Raw genomic sequence first — 20,934 nt, forward strand, 5'->3', positions numbered from 1 at the left:
AAGATTTATTATCAATCTTTTTAATTTTTAATTTCTTCATTATTTCACTGAATTTATTCCCAAAGAAATAAAAAACATCCTTAGCAGCATAATAGTTTTGGATAAATTACCTTCAAAACTTATCTCAAATAAATCATTATAAAAGCTAAAAGATAAATATAAACCTAATCTAACGAGGCATGTCGATATGTATGAATAGTATATACGTTCATAAATTTATTATTATTCAACAAATGCTTGGGAAAGTTTTACTAATGTCAAGTAAAGCCGAAAAAATTGAAAAACTGAAAAACAAAAATAGAAAAAAATAATTATTTTCATGTGCTTAATTTCATTCATTATTTAATAGAATTAAAAAATAAAAAATTTAAAAAATACATAATCTTAAATTAATATGTACCTTTTCTCTTATTTTCAATCACTTATTTAAAAAACATAAAAACATAAATTAATTTTTATGCATTAAGATACAACATAATTCTCTCTTATTTTCTTTTTCCACACTTTACTACTTCCTCCCATCGCTCCATTTTTCCACCCCGCCAACAACACTCTCTAAATATATGTTTTCCCACACACACTCTTAAAAGTAATAGCTACACCAAATTGCATTACCAATCTACTTAAATTTATTCTTATGTTTTCACTTTTGCATTACCATTTACCAATTTACTTGTGTTTTCACTTCTGTATGAATACTAGTGACAACCTTGAAACCACATCACTTACCATAACTCATACCCCAACCTATCCAAAAATTAAACTTCTTATCCAACATTCAAATTTTGATATAATTTTAAACGCCTAAGTTACACAAATTTTACCATTTTAATAATAAAACTTAATAGTTATCATCTTAATTATCTTAATATATTTACTAAAATTGTTAATAATATAGGACAAACCAATGCTAATACTCAAATCTCAAAGCACAAAATAGCCTAACATAGTTATGTAAAGGCTTCTTTTAAAGGAAAAGAGGGAAAGACTTGGATCCTTAAACTACCAAATGCATAGGAAAAGCATAAATCACAAGGGAATTGGGGCTCATGCTATGCTAATTCAATAACATAAGATAACACATTTGAAGGCATCGAAAAACTTAACATTGAAACAAGCTACATGTCAAAAGACCCTAACCCATGTTTCCATTTCACCCTAGACCTTCAACACCAACAACAGCCATGAAATCCGCCTAGGGAGAGACAATGAAAACAAAGGAAGCAAACCCTATCATATTTGGTGAAAAAGGATCTATGTTTCCACTTCACCCCCGATGGCTCATCTCATCGGGGGAGAGAATGAAAACAAGGGTCCACATGCATCATATGAAGTACTGGTGCACTATATATATTGCCTAAGATTATCGATCAAAAGTTTATAAAGAGAGCTTAAACCTAAATAATGTGGAACATGGAGCAAAAAGGGAAGTCAGTCAAGCTTCTTTTTTGTTCTTCCTTTGGGTCATGATCATCACCTTTTGATCCTTTGGTGTCGCAGTTACGTGGATTCGTCTGCCAACAACAGTTGGGTTAGAGCGGTTGAAACCATCCCGTGGTGGGGTATAAACCACTGGCAAGTACTTGTTTGTATGACACGCGAAGTAAGAGTGCTCAAAATTTTCTTTCAACGCATCTTTTCCCTGGAAAAATTTTTCAATCAAAAAGAATATGGCATGAAAATCAAACCCTGAAGTATTTAAGATATCGAGTCATGAAAAAAATTGAAGAGGAACCAATTTCATTGTTACCAGGTAAAAACTTCAAATAAAGCAAATCACTATTTCTAAGCCATAAGAGATACTTTTCAAACTACAAAGTTAACATTTTTAGTTTAGTTCTTTAAACTTTCAAAGTTCAAATGATAGAAAATGATTAATATTACCTGGAATTTGGCAACACTAATTTCACAGATTTTCTTCCTGCCAAGTCTAGAGCTCCATTCTCGGTTGTTAAAGTCCTTATAAAACCTCAATGCAGCAACAGGACTCGTAAAATTAACAAATGCAAATCCCAGATTTAAGTGAAACCTGAAGGAAAATAATGGTATTAGGGTCAAGATAAAATTGAAAGATAACTCAATAATCCCATAGAAGTAAATGAAAAGATCACCCAAAATCCATTGGAAGATAAAGGAAATCATATTCAGATTTGCAGAAATAAGAGCCCGGTTGAGCTTTTCTATTTTCTGTCCCGCAGTGATCATCCAACACGCGCTGCAAATCAATCCTTCTGTTTCATTTTATCAAAAGAAAAATGTGTACAATGTCAATTAAAAACAAAACATTGTAACATGAACATGCAGTTACATTAATGGCGAACTTTACGATGTCATGTTATGGTGGAGTAAATGATCCATGCATACACTACTTTCATATCGTAGACAGAAAGAGACAACAAAAACTGAAGACCCCAGCTTTTGCAGAGACCATTACCAGATGGTTCATTTATGAACCCCAGGGAAACTTAAAGATAGTGATAGAGATGGATCATGTATGCCAAGACTCCATGGGAAATTAGTAGCATGAAAACATAAAAAGGGTAAAAGAAAATGACAAAGAAAAAGAGAAACTACTGAAAGTGATTGGGGACGTTTTTGATCATTAATGAAGTCTTTCTATCAAATTTGGCTTGTTCCTCAGCGTGATTTGAACCAGCTTTCACTTTTTTGACCCAAACTTCTTGCCTATGCATTGGAAACTCCTTCGCCGACTTCAACCGTGGAGGAAGTAACCTCCATTTACTTTTGTTCCTATTCCCAACAATCCCTTCAGACCCATAGTTTATATGTTTTGGGGCATTGAACACTTCAATCCATGGAAGTGGCTGCTTTCCTGAGTTATATATATTTAAATAATGAAAGCTTGGAGGAGGATGGCAATGGAAGTAATAAGGCGACTCAGGGGGAAAATAGATATTTAGCGGTTGAGGACCTTCAGGTTGGTAGCTTTTAGCAAAAGGGTCCAATGGCCTATGATTTGAGGTTTTCCCCATAGAAGATGAAGCAGCTGACATCTTTGAAACCCCTTGAAGAAGGAGGAGGAGATAATGGAACCAACTTTTTTGGATAGTAAGCCAATTCTTTTTATGGACAAGTCAAATAGGATGATTTTGTGGAAGGAAAAATTGGGAGGATAAAGAATACACGAGAAGATGAAAACAAAATAGAAGATATATTATATTCAGGGTTTTTAAAGCATAGAAAGGCTGGGGGTACTGGTAGGGAAGTTTCACCATTTTGGCTAAGGGAATCACTGCAATGATGAATATTGGAATGGGAGATTTCTAATAATGAGGATCCATTAAATGCTTTTTCAAACCCAAGGTGAGCTTTGGCGGCGTGAATGGAACGAGAGAGTCAGAGGTTTAACCTTAGGCTCCATGCAATCTGTTCTGTCTGCCATGATTCCCATTTCAGCTCTGTAACCTGCTCTCATTTTTTTTTTCCTTTCAGAATTTTGCTACGGTACATTATCGGACAAGATTTTAAACTTTTTTAAATTTGTGAAGTGTCTTGTATGTACGATCACAAGTGTTTTTATTTAAATAAAATATTACCATATATTTGAACCATTTTAGCTAATTATATCTTTATGTTTCTCATTAAAAAAGTAATTAATAGACTACCAATTGTTTTATGCATTTATATTATGCATTTATATTGAAATTTTAAAATTTAAGAAGTATAAAAATTTAAAATTTTTAATGGAGGTATTAAAAAGGGAGAAGATTTGGAGGAAGATATGGTAATGTTGAGGAGGATTAGTTGGTCCGAGTTAGGCATAGAGCCAGAGGAAGTTGGTGGGTAAGGTGACTAGGATGCTTAAGTTTTTATCCCTTTTTCATCATGCTATGGGATATTTATAAGTGAGGTTTCGTATTTATTGGTGGTAACGTGATAATTTTATTATCAGATCATCATTAGGATGTATAGAAATTTTTTTTGTGATGATACACATTCTATCATTCTTTCTAAGTTGTGGGGCAAAGTTGATGACTTAAAAAATCGTGTTCTCAAAAGAAGAATAAGTGGCTATATAATGGATGATAACCTTCCAATAGGAGCAGATAGCTAACTTGCAAGGATGGGAGGCCGACTAGAATCAAACCTTTCGAGTTACTGATCTTTTGTTGATGGGTCTATTGACAGAGAATGGAGGGATGTTTCCCAAGCCGCCACAGGTTCTAGGCTAGAGAAAGTATTACAAGAATAATTGAATTGAAAAATACGGGCTAAACTTACAATTATATGTATAATTTATGATTAATAATTAAATTTAATTAAACGAATTTAATTTTTATTATTAAATCATGATTAAAATTTTAAAAATTAAATATATAAATTTCACAAAATACAAAAAACTAAGTTATGTTCATGAAATGTTAAAATAGAAAAATGGAAGAGATGAGTATAATGATTGAGCAAAATATTTTGGTTAATGTTGTGAAAGTGTGATTTATGTAGGTGTTGATAATGATAGGTTGAATTAATCATGAAAGTTTACTTGGGAAAGATGGAAACCAGAAAGTACGGACACCTTCTGCCCACTCCCTGCCTATCCATCGTTTTAACGTCAAGTTAATTAAACGTATGTCAGTCCTTTTGCCTTTCCCTTGACCCTATTTTATAGGTTAATCAACTTGGGAGATGTATAGAAGTTGGATTAAATTAATTTCTTCAACACAGTCGGTCACTTATTAGTATTTTTCTAATTGTTAGAGAATTCACGACTATAATATTATAATTATACCTATAAAATATTAAACTTGGAGTTCAATAATCACGTCAGAAAAGAGAGATGAATTCTACTCTATTAGTTTCGAAAGTTGGTTGAAAATTAATATATCTGATTCTAAGCATTTTGCATGCCATCTTTCTAAATGGTAACTCCATTTTGGTGTTATTTGCTGTCAACTTTAGGTAAGGAGAAATAATTATGTGTTTAATACAGATTTTATTGAGAATGAAAGTGTTTTGAAAAAAAGTTATTCTACGAGGAAAAGTTATCTCTGTTCAAACTTTGAATTGATGGAAGCTTCAAGTCATTCAAAAGCTAAAACTTGTAAGTTGATTAGATAAATTTCACCAAATGATAAGTGGCATAAAGTGAATACTGATGATGCAGTCTGTAAAGTATTCAGGAATGCTACTGTAAGTGGTCTAATCTGCAATTAGCATGGAACGTAGATTATTGATTTCTCAAAGAATATTGGTCATTGCTCAATTACTGATGTTGAATTTTGGGGAGCTCTGAAATGTCTCCAACTCACCTAAAATCTTGGGCTGAAATGAATAATTCTCAAATTGGACAGCACTAAAGCTATTCAAGTGATTCAAGAAAATGTAGCTAATCAGCATTATTCAGTTGTGACACGTACTATTAAGAACATGTTGCAATTTCTTTGGATGTTAAAGTTATTTATATCTTCAGATAGGATATATAACAAGGTGACTGATGGATTAGCATCAATGGCATTCTCAAAATCGGTGAGTGAATACTTTTTCATGCAACCACCAGATAAAATCCTATTATCACTATATGATAATTATTTCGAAATGACTTAACCACAAATAGTTTAAGTTATGGTTTAATCATTCTCTTTGTAAAAAAAATTATTATCAAGTTTCATCAATCCTCAATTTTATGACAAATATATTTGAGTATCATTACAAAGGCTTATAAATAAAAAAAGGGATAAGAGAACATCTAAAAGGGATCTTCTTCTTCAAGCTTGATCTATTCTTTATTTTTTTTTCCATTAATATACAAGTTAAAACTAATTAAAACCTGGCCAAAGTAAGAACAAAAAAGGAGGATTTCGTAGATTTTGTGTCAAAACACTTTCTATATTGGTGCACTGTCTACTCCACCCTTCCACATCGTTTTTGTTTTGCTTCATTTAGTCAAAGGTTCTTGTCTTACTCTTCACCTACACCCAATGAGCCATGGACTAAATAAGCAAAAATCAGACCATCAGCCGGCTCTGGGAAAGGCTGTTTAGCTTCACATATTAGCTATTTATCTGATTGAAGCTACTTATGTGGGAACTGGAACCCTACCAACACCCATGGTGGGTTTTTAGCTTTGCTTTGGGGGTTTAGGGTTTGAAAATTTGGCTAATTCACTCTTTGTTTGTCGTGTTGTGGGAGAGTTGAACCATGTCACGTTCTGTCATTTCATGCCATTTCTTAGCTTAGAATGGGAACCCCCAAGCTCTCTTTTGTCTGCTGCTTTTCACAGATAGACACAGATAACACGATTTCTTTGGTTGATCATAGCCTGCTGTTTTTTCACTGGACCTGTGTCTCCTTATTTGGGAATTGAGACTATCTACAATACCACTAAGGTTAATGTTTAATACAGTGTATACTTTTTATATATTATCAACTAATTACAACATAATTCTTATTAATAATGAGTTGAATAACTTGCTAGGGCGTCTGGTCTCATACCTTTCGTATTAGGGTTTTATTTTTCATATTCCGATTAAAATTTAAAGAGGTTTACAGAGTTTAGGAAACATCTCAATGAGTGGAGTTTTATTTTTCATACGGCCGTAATGTTACATTTAAAAATGAGATTGTAATATTTGAATTATTTAATGATCTTGTAATCTCATATTATAGAATAATATCAAAATATTGTAATATATGATGTAATTTCATTAAGGTGAAATTTAAATTTTAAAACAAAAATATCATTTTATTTTATTATATTAATCAATATAATTTTAGTAGTTAAAATAGTAATGGGTTATGTATTTTGTTTTTTTTTGTTTGTTTGTTTATAAGTATATATAGTCTCATACTTGTTCACGGGTCTAGTTATTTACTCAAGTCTAAAGATCTACTCGAAATTTGGTCAAAAAATTTTAATCCAAAATCTAACTTATTAAGAAAATAAGTCTTATTTTTTCGACTAAACCTATTTTTCAAATTTATAATTTACTTAAATTTTTTTATTTTTTGAGTGAGCTTTCGAACTTACGCGCGTGACTAAGGGTGGGTTTGGATGGGCAATTAGGTGCGGTGCGGTGCGTTTAGCTTATTTTTTGTCTCACGCTACAGTATCGCTACAGTATCTAATCTCACCGCCACCGCTATTTTTACACTAACCGCAGGTAAACGCACCGCCCATCCAAACTCACCCTAAGAGTTGTATTCGGCAGAACGCGTAGACTTTATCCCTTTCACTTGTTTCAACATTATTCACTTATTGCCCTGGAGTGGTGAATTTTACTTTTGCCATTAGTGTCTTACACATTATCTCTTTCATTTATTACATCATTATTGACTTATTACCCTCTAAAGGGAATAAAGATCAAGATGAATTTCTTTTGTTTTTTGTTTTTAGTTTGATATTATTATAAAAATTGACAAATTAAATTTAAAATAACCTAAAATTAGATTATCAATTCCAATTAATTTAAAAGATGCTGTCTTCTATTCGATATGCTAATTTAAACTTTAAAAAAAATGAACTTTAAACTAACGTCATCTAATATTTTATCACCGAGTAAATAAAAATATTTTATATTAAAAATATATTTATAAAAATATTTCAAAAAAAATTTATTGCTGGGATAGTAGGAGATTTTTATATAAATTTATTAGTTTTGTGTTAAGTACTTAAATAATATTTTTAGTTATTTTATTTAAAGACTATATAAAAAAATGAAAAGATAAAAATATCTTCAAATAATATTTATTATTTTTTAAAATAAAAATATTTTGATAATTTTATAATTAAATTCATATCGAATTGACTTATAACACTAATTTAATTAACTACTTTATTTTCAATAATGATACCGAATAACGTATAATTATTACATGTTAAAAAAGCCCAGGCTTAAAATCTTGTGAAGTTTTCTTTGTTGAAGGAATAGTTAAATTCTTAAAGTATAGATAAGCTAATCAAATGTAGTTTGTTTTTTTTTTCTTTTTCAAAAAAATTTCTTCGAATATATATATATTTTGTGGAGCACCTCCACACGTGTGGATGTTAAGTTTAGTTTAAGTATTTTTATTTCTAAATTTCTTTGAGATTGAGAAGGTAAGACCTAATATTCAACCGGTCGTCAGGTTCGAACTATAAGTGTCATATTCGTTGCTATACTAACTACGAACAAATTATGATCCAATTCACAACATTAAACATTCAAATATAACTAAAATAGGTATATAAAATGATAAATATTCATTTTCGGGTCTTATACGAGCTTACAAAAGCTCTAATGCTAACTTGAGGTCATATTAGGACTAAACTGTAATGTTTATAAAATTCTTGGTTGACGTCATGACGTTAGGGGTTCCTTGCCGCAACACAACATTTTGACTTGACGTCATTGCAACAACCCATGCTCGACATCGCGTCATGATGTAGTAATTTGATCTCATCGCGACAACATCACTCGACATCGCGATGTGACATACTGTTTCTGGATGGCATTAAAATTTACCTTAACCTGCAAGTACCAATCAACCAGTCTACATATTCACAACACATTTTCAATCAAAATATGCAATCCTCGTGAATCAATTCATGAAGTATAACACTTTATTCAATGATATCTTGGTGTCATATTAACTATAATAAGTTAACTATCTAGCATAATTCTTTCACAATGTTAAACATACATACATATCCATCAATGCCATAGCCAATTGCAACATTTAATACATTTCAAACCATATATTGTACTCGTGAACATATTGCATCCATGTAACCAATTCTATATATGAAACTTCTAATTCAAAAGTTCACATATACATAGTATTGCATCAAAACCAAGTCAAACTAGGTACATGCCACACTTTAACAAAACGAATATATAAAAACTTTATTGTGTCAGGGATCGCACTCTCGAGAATCTACTATACCTGCGTACAGAGAAAATAAACCATAACTAAGCAAATACACTCAATGGTATTTTCATGATTCAAGTACTTTCAATTCATAAGCAAATCCTTACATAATTCTATGCCAACAACTTCCAATACAATGTAAACATACATATAATCATTTTTAACACACTAAATCACTATTTATGCATACTAACTTATCATTTTCCATTCATTTCACATACTACCTTATCAATTCATAATGCTTTCTATATGTACTTATACTTATTCATTTATCACTATTAACAATTACATACATATATTCAATTTCATAATTGCATTTCAACCATTTTCGAGCCTATTGGCTCTTTCATACTTATTAGTCCCTAAGGGCTCGTTTTCGATTCTTTCGCATATTGTCATATATCACATTTCAATCTTATTTCATTTCACATACCATTTAGTCAATTCATATGTTTTTAACCCTATTAACTAGACATAAACTCAAAAGGAATACGAGGATCCGTCACCCCAGGTTGTTCGACAACGGTGACGCTATACATGTATATACAACCACCACCCTAGGTTGCTTGGCAACAATGGTTTTCCCATTCTAATTATTCTGTCACCTTGGGTTGCTCGGCAACGATGACTTTACATGTATAACCTACAACTCGGGTTGCCCGGCAATGATGGTTTTCCAATTAATATTTGACTTTTTATTCTATTATCTGACTTGACTCGAACAGCTAATATGGTAATCAATTTTTGATTCATTATATATAGTTCAATTCACATTTTCCCATTCTTAATTTGTCATCAATTCATCATATCATATAGCATAATTCAACTCAATTTCATACAAATTATCACATATCAAATAGATCATACAACTTTCTATTCTATTCAATTTAGTCATTATTTCAATATTCAACCTCAACTATAGTAATTCAATTCAAATAGTCATTACCAATTTACCTCAATACCATATAATGCATAATGTTATGAATATGCAATAAATAAATTAGTCCTGAATCATTGAAATACAATCTGAATTTCTAAGCTACTTGCCGATAACTTTTGATTTTCCTTTTCCTTTTGACGATTCCATGTCAATGTTAGCTAAATAAAATCACAAAACATATAATATGATCAAATTACACTCAAATTGAAATCAATTACAATATCAAACATATTTTACAATTTATTCAATTTAGTCCCTAAACCTAAGACAAACTTAACTTTCAATTTAAAGCTTCAAATTGAAATCTGTTTTCACATATATTCATTAGGGACCTCCTACTTGCTATTCCTACCAACAGTTCATAATATTTTTTCATTTTATTCAATTTGGTCCCTAATGTACAAAACTAACAACTAAACTTTACAATCATTTTCTCAATCTAAGCTTAATTTCTAACAATTTCACACCAATTTCATCTAATTCTCAACAATGATAACTTCTTAAACCTGTAACAGTTTTACAAAATAGTATTTGGGCTAGCTAAATCAAGCTCTCATGATTCAATTTCCATAAAAAAAAAGGCTAGAGACTTACTTGATTTAAAGGCCTAATAGGTTAAAAACCTAAAATGATGTCCTCTCTTGTTGTTCTTTTTTTTGGTCGGTTGGAGAAGATGATACATTATCTTTCCATCCACCAATTCATGTATATATACTTAGATTAATAGTTGATTAACTTAATTAATCACGTTTTCATTTTAATTAATCACATTTTGCTTAATTAATCAACACGCATCATTACCATCCACTATCTCTTATTTGTGCATGGTCTAATTGCTATTTTGGACATTTGGTTGATTGCAATTTAAGTCCCCAAGCCATTTCCTAATTAAAAATCTATAGTGATTGAACTTTACAATTTAGTTTCTAGGCCTTAATTAATCACAATTTCGACTAAATTAACTATTCAAATTTCAATTCATCTATATATTAACTCCGTAAATATCTTTACTTAATATTTACGGACTCAATTTACAAAAATGAAAGGCCTAAAATTGTAATTTTCGATACCATTAGAAATCGGGTAGTTACATAAGTCAAAAAGGGATAGAAAACAAGATTGAGAAGGTCAAAAGGGAATAAAGAAAGAGAATATTAATTGACCGGTTTGACCAAAGCCTCGATATTCATAGATGATTAGCTTAATATTTTTGACTTCTTTTTGCACTAATAGAGCACTTCGACACCTGTAGCTTCTTTCTACACAAATCTCTATTCCGATCTGTATCAAGTTTGGTTGGACATTTTAACTATATTTTCTTCTTATTTGATTCTTTTCTTTTATTTCTTACTATATATAACACAACTTTAATTAATAACTCTTTTACGGTGTTTCTTCAATTAAAAAAAATTACTCTGAAAAACTTTAAAAAATTGCTAGAAGCTTAACTCTATTTATAAATAAAATCATCAACACACAAAAAACTTAAACTAATATGTGGGATTGTTGGGAGTTTTCAAATTTTACCAATCAAAAACAAAATAGAGTGAAGATGAAAATTAATCTCCCTTCATCTACTTCGTTTGGATTGGTTAAACTTCGAAAACTTTTAATAATCACTATTAAGCTTTTGTGAGTTCATCCTTTTTAAGTCAATATCTCTAGGTTTTTCCATTAAACAAACACCATAAGATAATTTACCTTTGGTTTAAAAAGAAGTAAAGTTTAGGAAAATATTTCTTGTATTCTTTATCCATAAAATTTCTGTCAAAGTCTTCTAATCATTTGTTACAACGAAAATCCCACAACCGTAACCCAATTCCATTAAGGCTCAAACTCAAATCATCAAATGTGAATTGAGAAACAAGTGGATGGGGAAAATAATAATGTATTCATTCGTTCTTCTATTATTTTCTAAACCCTTTCTTCTTCCTTCCTTTTTCTTACTTACATTGTTGTTGTCACTTGTCATGGGGCATTCCAACCTTCTTGGCCCAGCGGATGTGTTGGTGCCCCATCTCTTGTGAGAAAAAAAAAAATTGACAAAAGAATCAAAGATGGTTTAAGATAGGCAACTTTTGTTGTTGCTGCTGGCACTTATTCAAGGATCTGATCACAAGGGATTTGGCCAAAAATATCAGGACATGAATCCCACTTCCTTTGCTCTCTAGCCTCCCAATATCCACCAATATAATGGTATGTCCCACTGTTTTTATCCTTGGCAAACCACCTTGGCTTCCAACCACTCTCTTGCATCTTTCGAGCCTGTATCCCATCGAAAACAAATGAGATGACACCACATAAACAAATATATTTCCTACATCCTTTACAGCAATCTAGAAAACAACTTAATAGGATTTTGTTAATCACTAATCATAGCTATTATTTCCTGCATCTGCTATACCCCAAAGCTTTTTAACGTTTATGTCATTAATCTTTTATTCTGAACAAGTCTAAGACTTTGGTTCGAGTGTTTCTTCCATAATATCATCATGATCTTTGTTCTTCAATGACTGAAACGAGAAAAAACAAATTGCACCACTGACACATGGAGTTGACAACAATGAAGAAAAAGGAACATAAAACTTACCTGTCGTTGCCGCTGCTCCAACCGCAACTTCTCTGAATTTGCCATTTCATACTCCCCGTTTTCCAGATATCTCTGATCAGGTCTCAGCCTTGAATCTGTAGGAGGCAACTTTTCCTGTAATCATAAAAAAAAGATTAAGATCAATTTCCCAGTTACTGCAAACCAGTTCACCAAGTCCGAAGACAGTGAATGATCTATATGAATAGAAGATGAAAACCATTAGTTGGATTTATAAAATACGCATGTATTTAAATTGAAACAACTGATTATCATAATCACCTTTAGACCAGGAGTGAGTTCATTCAATGTGATGGCAAAGCGTGTTAAGTTATATCTGGTGGGATATTTAGGAGGCTTGCTCCGCCGCCAAAGGAGATGACTTTCTGATAAAGACTCTTGACCTTTTCCCCTTGCAGAATAATCTCCATTCACATAATGCATGCTCTCATCCCATTTCCCCAATAATGAAGCCATTGTCTTTCCATTCCTATCTTGAACTATACCATGTACCTGAAGGGTAAAAAAGGTTTTAAAAATGGATAAATATCAATGATGGTCAAAAAGAGGGTCATAGGACAACATCATTCTATCAAAATACAAGTTGCTTATGTAATTGCGTAAATATATAATTGAGGAAGATGAAAGATCACCTGGTGAGGATTTCTATCTATGATAGATTGCTCCTTGAATTTCAGCTTACATGAATATTCACGGTTCCCCTCTATTCGCATGGTGCCATAGTGATCACAGTACAACTTTCCTAATATGAGATTATATATTGATGTTGTCACCTGGAAAAAGGAAGCCCATTTTCAAATTGGATACAAGAAAAAGAACCCATATCTATGCATGTATAATTACGACATAAGTTTTGAAGTTATACCTTACTCCATTGGAACACTTCTCCATCTTCAAACTCCAAGGTCAAAACACCAACTGGATCAAGCTGAATAGAGCGACCCCAAAACTTGCTCTTTAAATTGCTATCACCCCACAATTTCCATCCTGTACCCTGACAGTGGCATGCTACAATCATAGGATGATGACTGACCTGACACCAAATATGGAATAGCTCTCATCAACTTCATATATAGAATTAAAGAAACAAATAAAATAAGAAAAAGAGATGACCTCCGAGAAATATTATTTATATATATGAAGTAGTGCAATGATCTTTTCCCGGTACCCTAAACACTAAAGGAAATTCCTACCTTCCAATAAAGGAAAGAGAATAGCATTCCCATTTATCAACACCCTATTTAATGTTTAAGATAATCTATTAAAACTACACTAGTTTGAAATTGTGAGGTATAAAGACTCTTTAGCATGCATTCCTGTTTCACTTCCCCCAATAATTTGACATTATAGTGGCTGATTCCACTAACAGATGAGTCCACCGGGAGACAAGAAGATATTAGCTTCTTTTATAGTCAGGTTTTTAAAATTTTTTCTATTGAGAACTTAAACCAAAAGAAAAAGCCAAGGAGATGTAAGGTAAAGAAGGAAATCCTCATTCTACCTTTGTATGCACCAAAGCATCAATAATGTACTATATTTGCACGGCACTTGGGGTACAGCAATTTTTACAACAGACCTGGTAAACTAGTTATGAAAGAGAGGAAGTATTAAAGTTTTGAGCAGACTGAATTTGATTGCTAAATTAACACTCTGGGTTGACCAGGTGAACCAGGAATATTCTTCAGTAAAATAGTTGACTTTAGAAGAGAGGTCAATATGCATTAAAGTTTCAATGACAATGTTGCGTAAATGCAGAAAAACAAATGTGACAACAAGGATAGATAATATCCCAAGCACAAACAAACCTTCTCTGAGAAGAAGCGTAAGCCTTTATCTGGGAAGTCAGCTTCATATGTTTCCCCTAATAATGGATTGAAGGGTTTGCAAATTCTCCCTTCTGTTGAAGAATATCCAGACACAGCAAATGCAGCTACATTAAGAATTCTCATGAGACTATTCCCCTGCAGTTTTTTTGGGAAAAATTATAAGTCTCAGGGGAATCTTGTAGAGATTCAGATTGTCAAAGTTTATGAACTGAGCAGCTATAAAAGTTGCAACAAGCCTTTTGCACAGTCAAATTTCAGTAGGTTTAAAATAGAGAAACGAGGAAGGGGGGGGATCAGATAAAGCCAAGACGTATAACAAGATTAAAGAAACAAGTGATATGGTAATGGAGAACTATTACATTAGGAAAACTTTATATAGCACCAATTCTAAAACAAGATAATTTTGAATTTGTACACTCACCCTTTTCCCCCATTCATATGCACGGTCAAGCAGATAGGAATATTCCAGATCCTCAAAACACTTTTGAAGAGAAGAGAGAGGCTCATTGAAGTAAACAGGAAGACAAACTTTTGTGAGGTCTTTCCCAATATTATCCTTAATCATTGACCAAAGACTTACACCTTTCTCCCTTTCAACTGGGTCAGGCAACTTTTTTCGGCGTTTAATGTAAGGGAAGTTACTTCCAACTGATTTAATGTAAGGATCAATGTCATCTTCAGAATCAAAACCATTAAGACCATCATCTGAAGAGAAAGATGATGTCCGGAAATCAGATCCATTGCTCTTGAAAGAGCTTGATGACAAAAAGTCACGAGTATCAAAGAAATTGTGCTCATCTTCATCAGTTTCTTCTTCTGCAGCATCAACTCTTTCATTATCCTCATCTGTGTCAGTTACACTGCCTTCTGAGTAAAATTTTGAACAAAGACAAAAGAAAAAACTCAATGTAAGTAGAAATTCTATGAAAACAATAAAGTAATAACAACTACTTGAATAAAGATGAAACCAAAGACAACTTAAGCAATCTAATAACCAAGCAATAACCACTAACTATTAATAATCTATAGCAAAGATACAACACAGATTTGGAAATGAAAAAGGAAGTTCTTTATTTTGAAACCAAGTTGGCAAGTGCAGTTTGCCAAGCACCCATCCAGATAATATATGAACCTCGACTTAATGAGCGTTATCAGTTGTCTACAAATAAGTACAACTAAAACTTAGGCATAGAACAAAAAAGAATTTCCTGAACTAATAAGAATGTGAACATTGATTATAAGCACCAACCACATCTCAGCACATAACCATCAGTCCAGAATAAATTAGCTTACCACTAGACTTGTCTTGCCTTATCATAGAGGAGGCCCCCTGATCATTCAACTTGTTCTGGCTCTCATCGACCACTGTATTCTCTAGATCAACTTTTTCTGTCTACAAAAAAGTACAAATAGCTGTTTCTTAGCAGAACATTGAAAAAAGAAGCAAACTTTAGTGGTAAGACCAATTATTGACTGAAAATAAGCAGCCAGGCACCTTTCAGTGCATGCATGTTGCTGCAAATACCCAAAAACACAACCATCTTCAGTAAAGGAGGAAAAAAAAGGAGTAAAATGAAAGTCAATCAGCTTATGCATGTAGCATAAGCTTTGCAACTTGTAGGACTACTGAGATTCTAATTTATACTTAATATCTTAGCAACCCAAGAAAAAAGCTACCTATATCCCTCATATGCTCCTGAACATATAAATTTCTAGCAGTTCAGTAACCCTCTGTACAAGCAATTGGAGTTTCATCAATTCCAAATATTAGCTGCCCCAACAACAGTCCATAAAGCTACAGAATTGTCGGTGTAGCAAGGACATTAAAGGTCTACTCCAATGCCAAGCTCATAACAAACAAGCACCTTCAGGTAAGAATTGATTAAAAGGACAAAGCTGAAGTACATAACCTCTAATTAAGAAAAGATGCATATCTCAAACTTCAACTAGAGCTATACTAAATCTTTTCATGAATAAGATAATACTGAAAACTTAATCAAAAAGGACTCTTTACTCAGTCGGTTACACTTAAATCTGAATGGCGCCAGCAAATTTAAAGAGGGAGAAGAAATCAGGATTCTTTTCTTCAGTAAAGAAAGGCAGAGCTCATCGCAGAGTTAAAGAAAGGCACCTTCAGGAAATAACTTTTAAAAGAAATGGATAGTTTGAGCTTAAAGTTATACACAAGTTATTTTGTATTAGGGATAGATATTGTACATGCTGACATTCTCAAAGTAAAAGCTCATGAAAAGGACACTCCATAAAAGAGAGAAACCCTAACCTTATGCCCACTCCCCGCATTGTCCACCAAGAAATAGGAGAGTTAGACACTATCTAAGTAACTTCCTCAAAAGACAGCCTGATTATATTAGACGTCCTCTCAACTTCTCTAACAGAGAGTCTTACCAAGAAGCATTACTAGCAACAACATGCAATAAAAAGGATATTAGCAGAGAGGTTTGAAAATTACATTTGGCTTAAAGGAAGATAAGTGGGGAAACTAGAACTTTTTTTCCATTAAAAAAATATCATCAAAATATCCCTTCATGAAATAGTTCTCTAATTGAAACTGCCATTCGAGAGACCTTTATAGTTAGAGAAAACAATTACCCTCAGTCATCCCTAAAACATCATATACTTGTGCAACTTCAACATCAAAAAGGCATTTAAGAAATACTAAAGATTTTCAAAATTACAGCCAGATATTTTCACAGCTAATAAAAGTTAATTTACTGTCATCCATCTATAAACATCAAAAACAGAAATCAATAGCAACCGTTAATGCACAACAGACATACACTCTTTCTAGGTATTTATAGAGAAGAACACTATGTTCCTGCTCTGAACAATAGCCATCTCCACGTAGAAGGATTTCAACAGCCTACCGAAAACCACTAGCTGCAGACCAACTGCTTTTCTATATTATCAGATGAAACTAAAAGAAACAGTAATCAAAAGGTGGATGACATAATTGTTCAAGATAACAAATTAAATTTTATTTGAAATATTAATGAATGTCACCTATGATTCAGTGAGTAACATACAAATCCTACATCAACTAACTTCGGATGAAATTAAAAGAAAACAATCACGAAAATACATAAATATATCCTTCAAAAAAACACACCCCTTCATAATTCATAAAAAAATGAATGAAGCAAAGGAATAGCGAACCGATGAAATTGCTTGGAAACAATAATCTTTTAAATTTTTTTTTCAAATTAAATGACTACTCGCAGAAGCATATTATTATCTAATTTCGATAACATGTACCTCCAACTGACGCAAGGTGTCGATCAGAAGCCACTGTTTCTGTTTAAGCAACACCAGCTGCTTCTGCAATTCCGCGAATTCGCTCTTCATAATCTGCTCGCTATCTTGAATAGCCGATTCGCTTATACCTTCCTGCATCAGCCGTTTCCTTAACTTCTCCGTGGAAACCACCACATTGTCCGTCGGAGCCATGAGCTCGCTATTGGACATCCTAGGGAACATATCCTTAACCGCCTGAAGCGCCTCCATCCACGCAACCCGATCATCCCGCGTCTCGGCTCTTAGATGAAGCCTCTTCGTTCCGGTGAAGATCGAGAATCTCTTATCATCTGATCTGCTTTCCCTTATCGAAGAAACCTGAGAAAAATTCAAGAATTCAAAAATCAAATCAATTTTCATTTTGTCCCTTGATTTTATTCATTTATTTTTGGTCAAGCGGTTTCCTTTGCTCTGACCTTCAAGTGGACTTCACCGAAGGGTTTTCGACGGGTTGCAGAATGATGAGAAATGGAATTACGATGGCGGGAGATAATACGGTGAGACTCTTCGCCGATAACTTTGGATCCTTTTCCGTCTCTTGGCTAACGACGATCTTATCAGGACCGTGGATTTTATAATACGATAAAACTCCATCTTGCAAAACGAACCACCTCGGTCTCCAACCTTTCCCGTAATTCACCCATTTGTAAAGCACGCCCGATATCCCGTTTCCAACTATGTCGTTTATCTTTACATCCACTTGCGGCGGAGGAGCCGTGGCCGTCGTAGCCTCTCTTCCCGACGGTATTCCATTCCTCTGAACCACCCGATTCAAATCAACGCTATTGCTACGATGATGGTTTTGATTGGACTGGCACTGGATTTGGGCCGTGGATCGGGCCGAGTTGGATCTGGTGGTGGGAGCCGAAGAGGAAGTAGTAGTAGTTACGGTCGTTACAGTAGGAGGCCTCATGGAGATAACTTGATCGGCTAATGGTTTGACCGGGGAATGTTCCGATACGGTGGAAACACAACAAAAAGGATGCATAAGGCAACTCGGTTCTTTCCTTTATTTCCTAATAAAAACAATTGCAAGATTCCAGCGCTGATAAAAGCTGATGCGACGACGGAGCACGGCGGTTGCAGTTGAACTTTTCATGTTCTTCTTTTTGTGAGAAGAATTTCCGGAGGCGGTTACAAAATGATTAACAGTTGAAAACGTTATCGTTTTGAAGGAAAATGGCGGCCGTTAACGAGAAGTTTGGCGGAGGAAACCGGAATCCGATGAACTTCGGTTTCCGGTTTTTTCGTTTGGTTCAAAACAAATTTAAAAAAAAAAACACGAAATTAAAAAGTCGATAAAGAGAGGGCTTAAGTGTAACTATGAAGCGGTCGTTGGGGGAAGGGGAAATATAAATGATTAATGAAGGGGAGGCGGGTTTGGATTAGGTGAGGGAAGGAGTAGGAGAAATGAGAAGAGCAGACGGCTGGTGAGAGGAAGACAAGTGGAGAAAGGAGATTGAAACACGTGTAGAGAAAGGAGAGGTGGGGAAAGATTGAGGAGAAGAGAGTTGAAAGTAGGCTTTTAAAGCCTGGGTTTCGGCTAAATAATGAAATTTGGATTCCGTTTTATTTATATATGCTGCTAACTGCTAAGAGTGGTCCTATCCTATGCTGCTGCAGTACACGATCCTTTTCACCCAAATGTTATGAGTTTTTGGCAAGTGCCACTTAGGCCAGACTAAGAAAATCCAAAAATATTAAAAACCCTTTTTAATTGAGTTTTATTAAATTTAATTTCATTTCCTACCCATTATATTCCATTTGGTTTGTTTCATGAAAATTAAAATTAAAATTTGTTTTATTTATAATTTAAAAATAAAATAAAAAATATTTTAAAATGTATCTCATCCTAATAATTTTGGAGCACAAATCATATATTTAATCAAAAAATAATAAAAAATAATTAAAGAATAAACAGTCACATAAGCGTTTTTTAAATCTATACTCTAATTTAGAGTTAGTTTAGTATTACTTTTGAGAAGAGTTTTTAAAAAGTGTTGTGAAAAAAAAGTGATTTTGAGTAGTATTTTTAAAAAATTGAATTTAAGATTTAACTATTTAGTATTGCCGTAAAAAAATATTTTTAGTAAATAAAATATTCATTTTAGATATTGTGTTATAAAGTAATAAATATGCATTTAAACAATGTTCTAATTAGTTAATAATATGATATCTTAGTAAGAATATAAAAAATAATTTATTATAATTTGTTGTTAATATTTTTATATATAAAATATAAATTTTAAATATTTTTTAAGCAATTAATATTAAATTATTCATAAAATTTAATTCAAATATATAAAATATATTTTAAATAATAAAATATGACCAATAAAAATTTAAATATATAATATTATATATTTAAAATAAACTTTAATAAGAAAATAATTACATACACCATATAAATACTATATAAAATATATTATAAGGGTTAAAACTGTCATTTAATCCTAAAAATACTTTTGTCAAAAGCAAAAGTTAAAAAAAAATTACTTTTAACTTTGGGTTGAAAAATATTTTTCAAAAACACTTATGATTCTAAAAGTTATCTATTTAGCATTACTTTTACATTAGCTTAACATGCTTCTCAAAAGTGATTTTGGGTAAAAAAAATATTTTTTGAGTAACAGTTAAAATTTTCTCCTTTTGCTTTTGACTAAAAATGTTTTAGCAAAGCATTTTTTTTGTCCTAAAACTTATTTGAAAAGTTAAAAAATATCTTATTTAGCAATATTTTTATTTCAAAAATACTTCTTAAAATTAATACTTAACGAAATAAAATAAGTGATAAAATTATGGTTAAAAAACATTAATTTTTTTTTTTAAAGAAGCATTCCTTTTGATCCAAAAATTGATAATTAAAATCTCATAATTCTGATATGAAAGTTTTATTTTATAGTTGCCAGTCAATGAAATTGGGTTCAATATTGAATTATTTACAACAAATATTAAACATAAAAAAATATAGAGTAACAAAAAAGATAAGGGTGTAAAGAGGCAAACAAGGCAAGCAAGCAGCAGCATGTTGGTTAGTATAAATTTGCTTTAGCTGCTTTGCCACAAAATTCCAAATGTTTAAAGGCTAGTATTCCTTTGATCCCTTTGTCCACAGTTACCAGCAGCAGCAGGCATTGTATTTATCGAAACCGGCACAAAGTCTTCGTTTTTTGTCATTAAAAGAAATAATTACTCAAAAAATAAATAAAATAAATAAATAAAGGGTTTGGAGTTTTATTTATTTATCTTTCCCCTTTTTTAACTCTGTTTTTTAATTAAGAAAAATGAGAACCAAGCAAGTAATTAACCCAATCAAGAATAAAAACAGATATATTAAAACAAAGAAAAGCATCTTTTGATTTTTGAAGGCATAAAGATGC

The 20,934-nt window shown here is 32.3% G+C and overlaps 2 protein-coding genes across 2 annotated transcripts; both read right to left on the reverse strand.

Moving 5' to 3' along the window:
- Positions 1 to 1,000: 1,000 nt before the first annotated feature.
- On the reverse strand, positions 1,001 to 3,411 carry LOC107963234 (protein terminal ear1 homolog). Its single transcript, XM_041114997.1, has 4 exons — positions 2,575 to 3,411; positions 2,112 to 2,231; positions 1,885 to 2,029; positions 1,001 to 1,642 (listed from the first exon to the last, which is right to left on the reverse strand). The coding sequence occupies exons 1-4, from the start codon at positions 3,012 to 3,014 to the stop codon at positions 1,436 to 1,438; spliced, it is 912 nt and encodes a 303-aa protein (XP_040970931.1). The 5' UTR covers positions 3,015 to 3,411; the 3' UTR covers positions 1,001 to 1,435.
- Positions 3,412 to 11,532: 8,121 nt separating this feature from the next.
- Positions 11,533 to 18,965, reverse strand: LOC107962487 (oxysterol-binding protein-related protein 1C). Its single transcript, XM_016898895.2, is given in 11 exon segments — positions 11,533 to 12,073; positions 12,399 to 12,512; positions 12,678 to 12,908; positions 13,049 to 13,189; positions 13,282 to 13,449; positions 14,222 to 14,377; positions 14,664 to 15,109; positions 15,536 to 15,635; positions 17,516 to 17,872; positions 17,971 to 18,077; positions 18,080 to 18,965. Coding segments are annotated over 11 exon segments (2,451 nt in total). The 5' UTR covers positions 18,543 to 18,965; the 3' UTR covers positions 11,533 to 11,905.
- Between the last annotated feature and the right edge of the window lie 1,969 nt (positions 18,966 to 20,934).

This window comes from Gossypium hirsutum, chromosome A06, assembly GCF_007990345.1.
Source record: "Gossypium hirsutum isolate 1008001.06 chromosome A06, Gossypium_hirsutum_v2.1, whole genome shotgun sequence".
In the NCBI taxonomy this organism is placed as follows: Eukaryota; Viridiplantae; Streptophyta; class Magnoliopsida; order Malvales; family Malvaceae; genus Gossypium; species Gossypium hirsutum.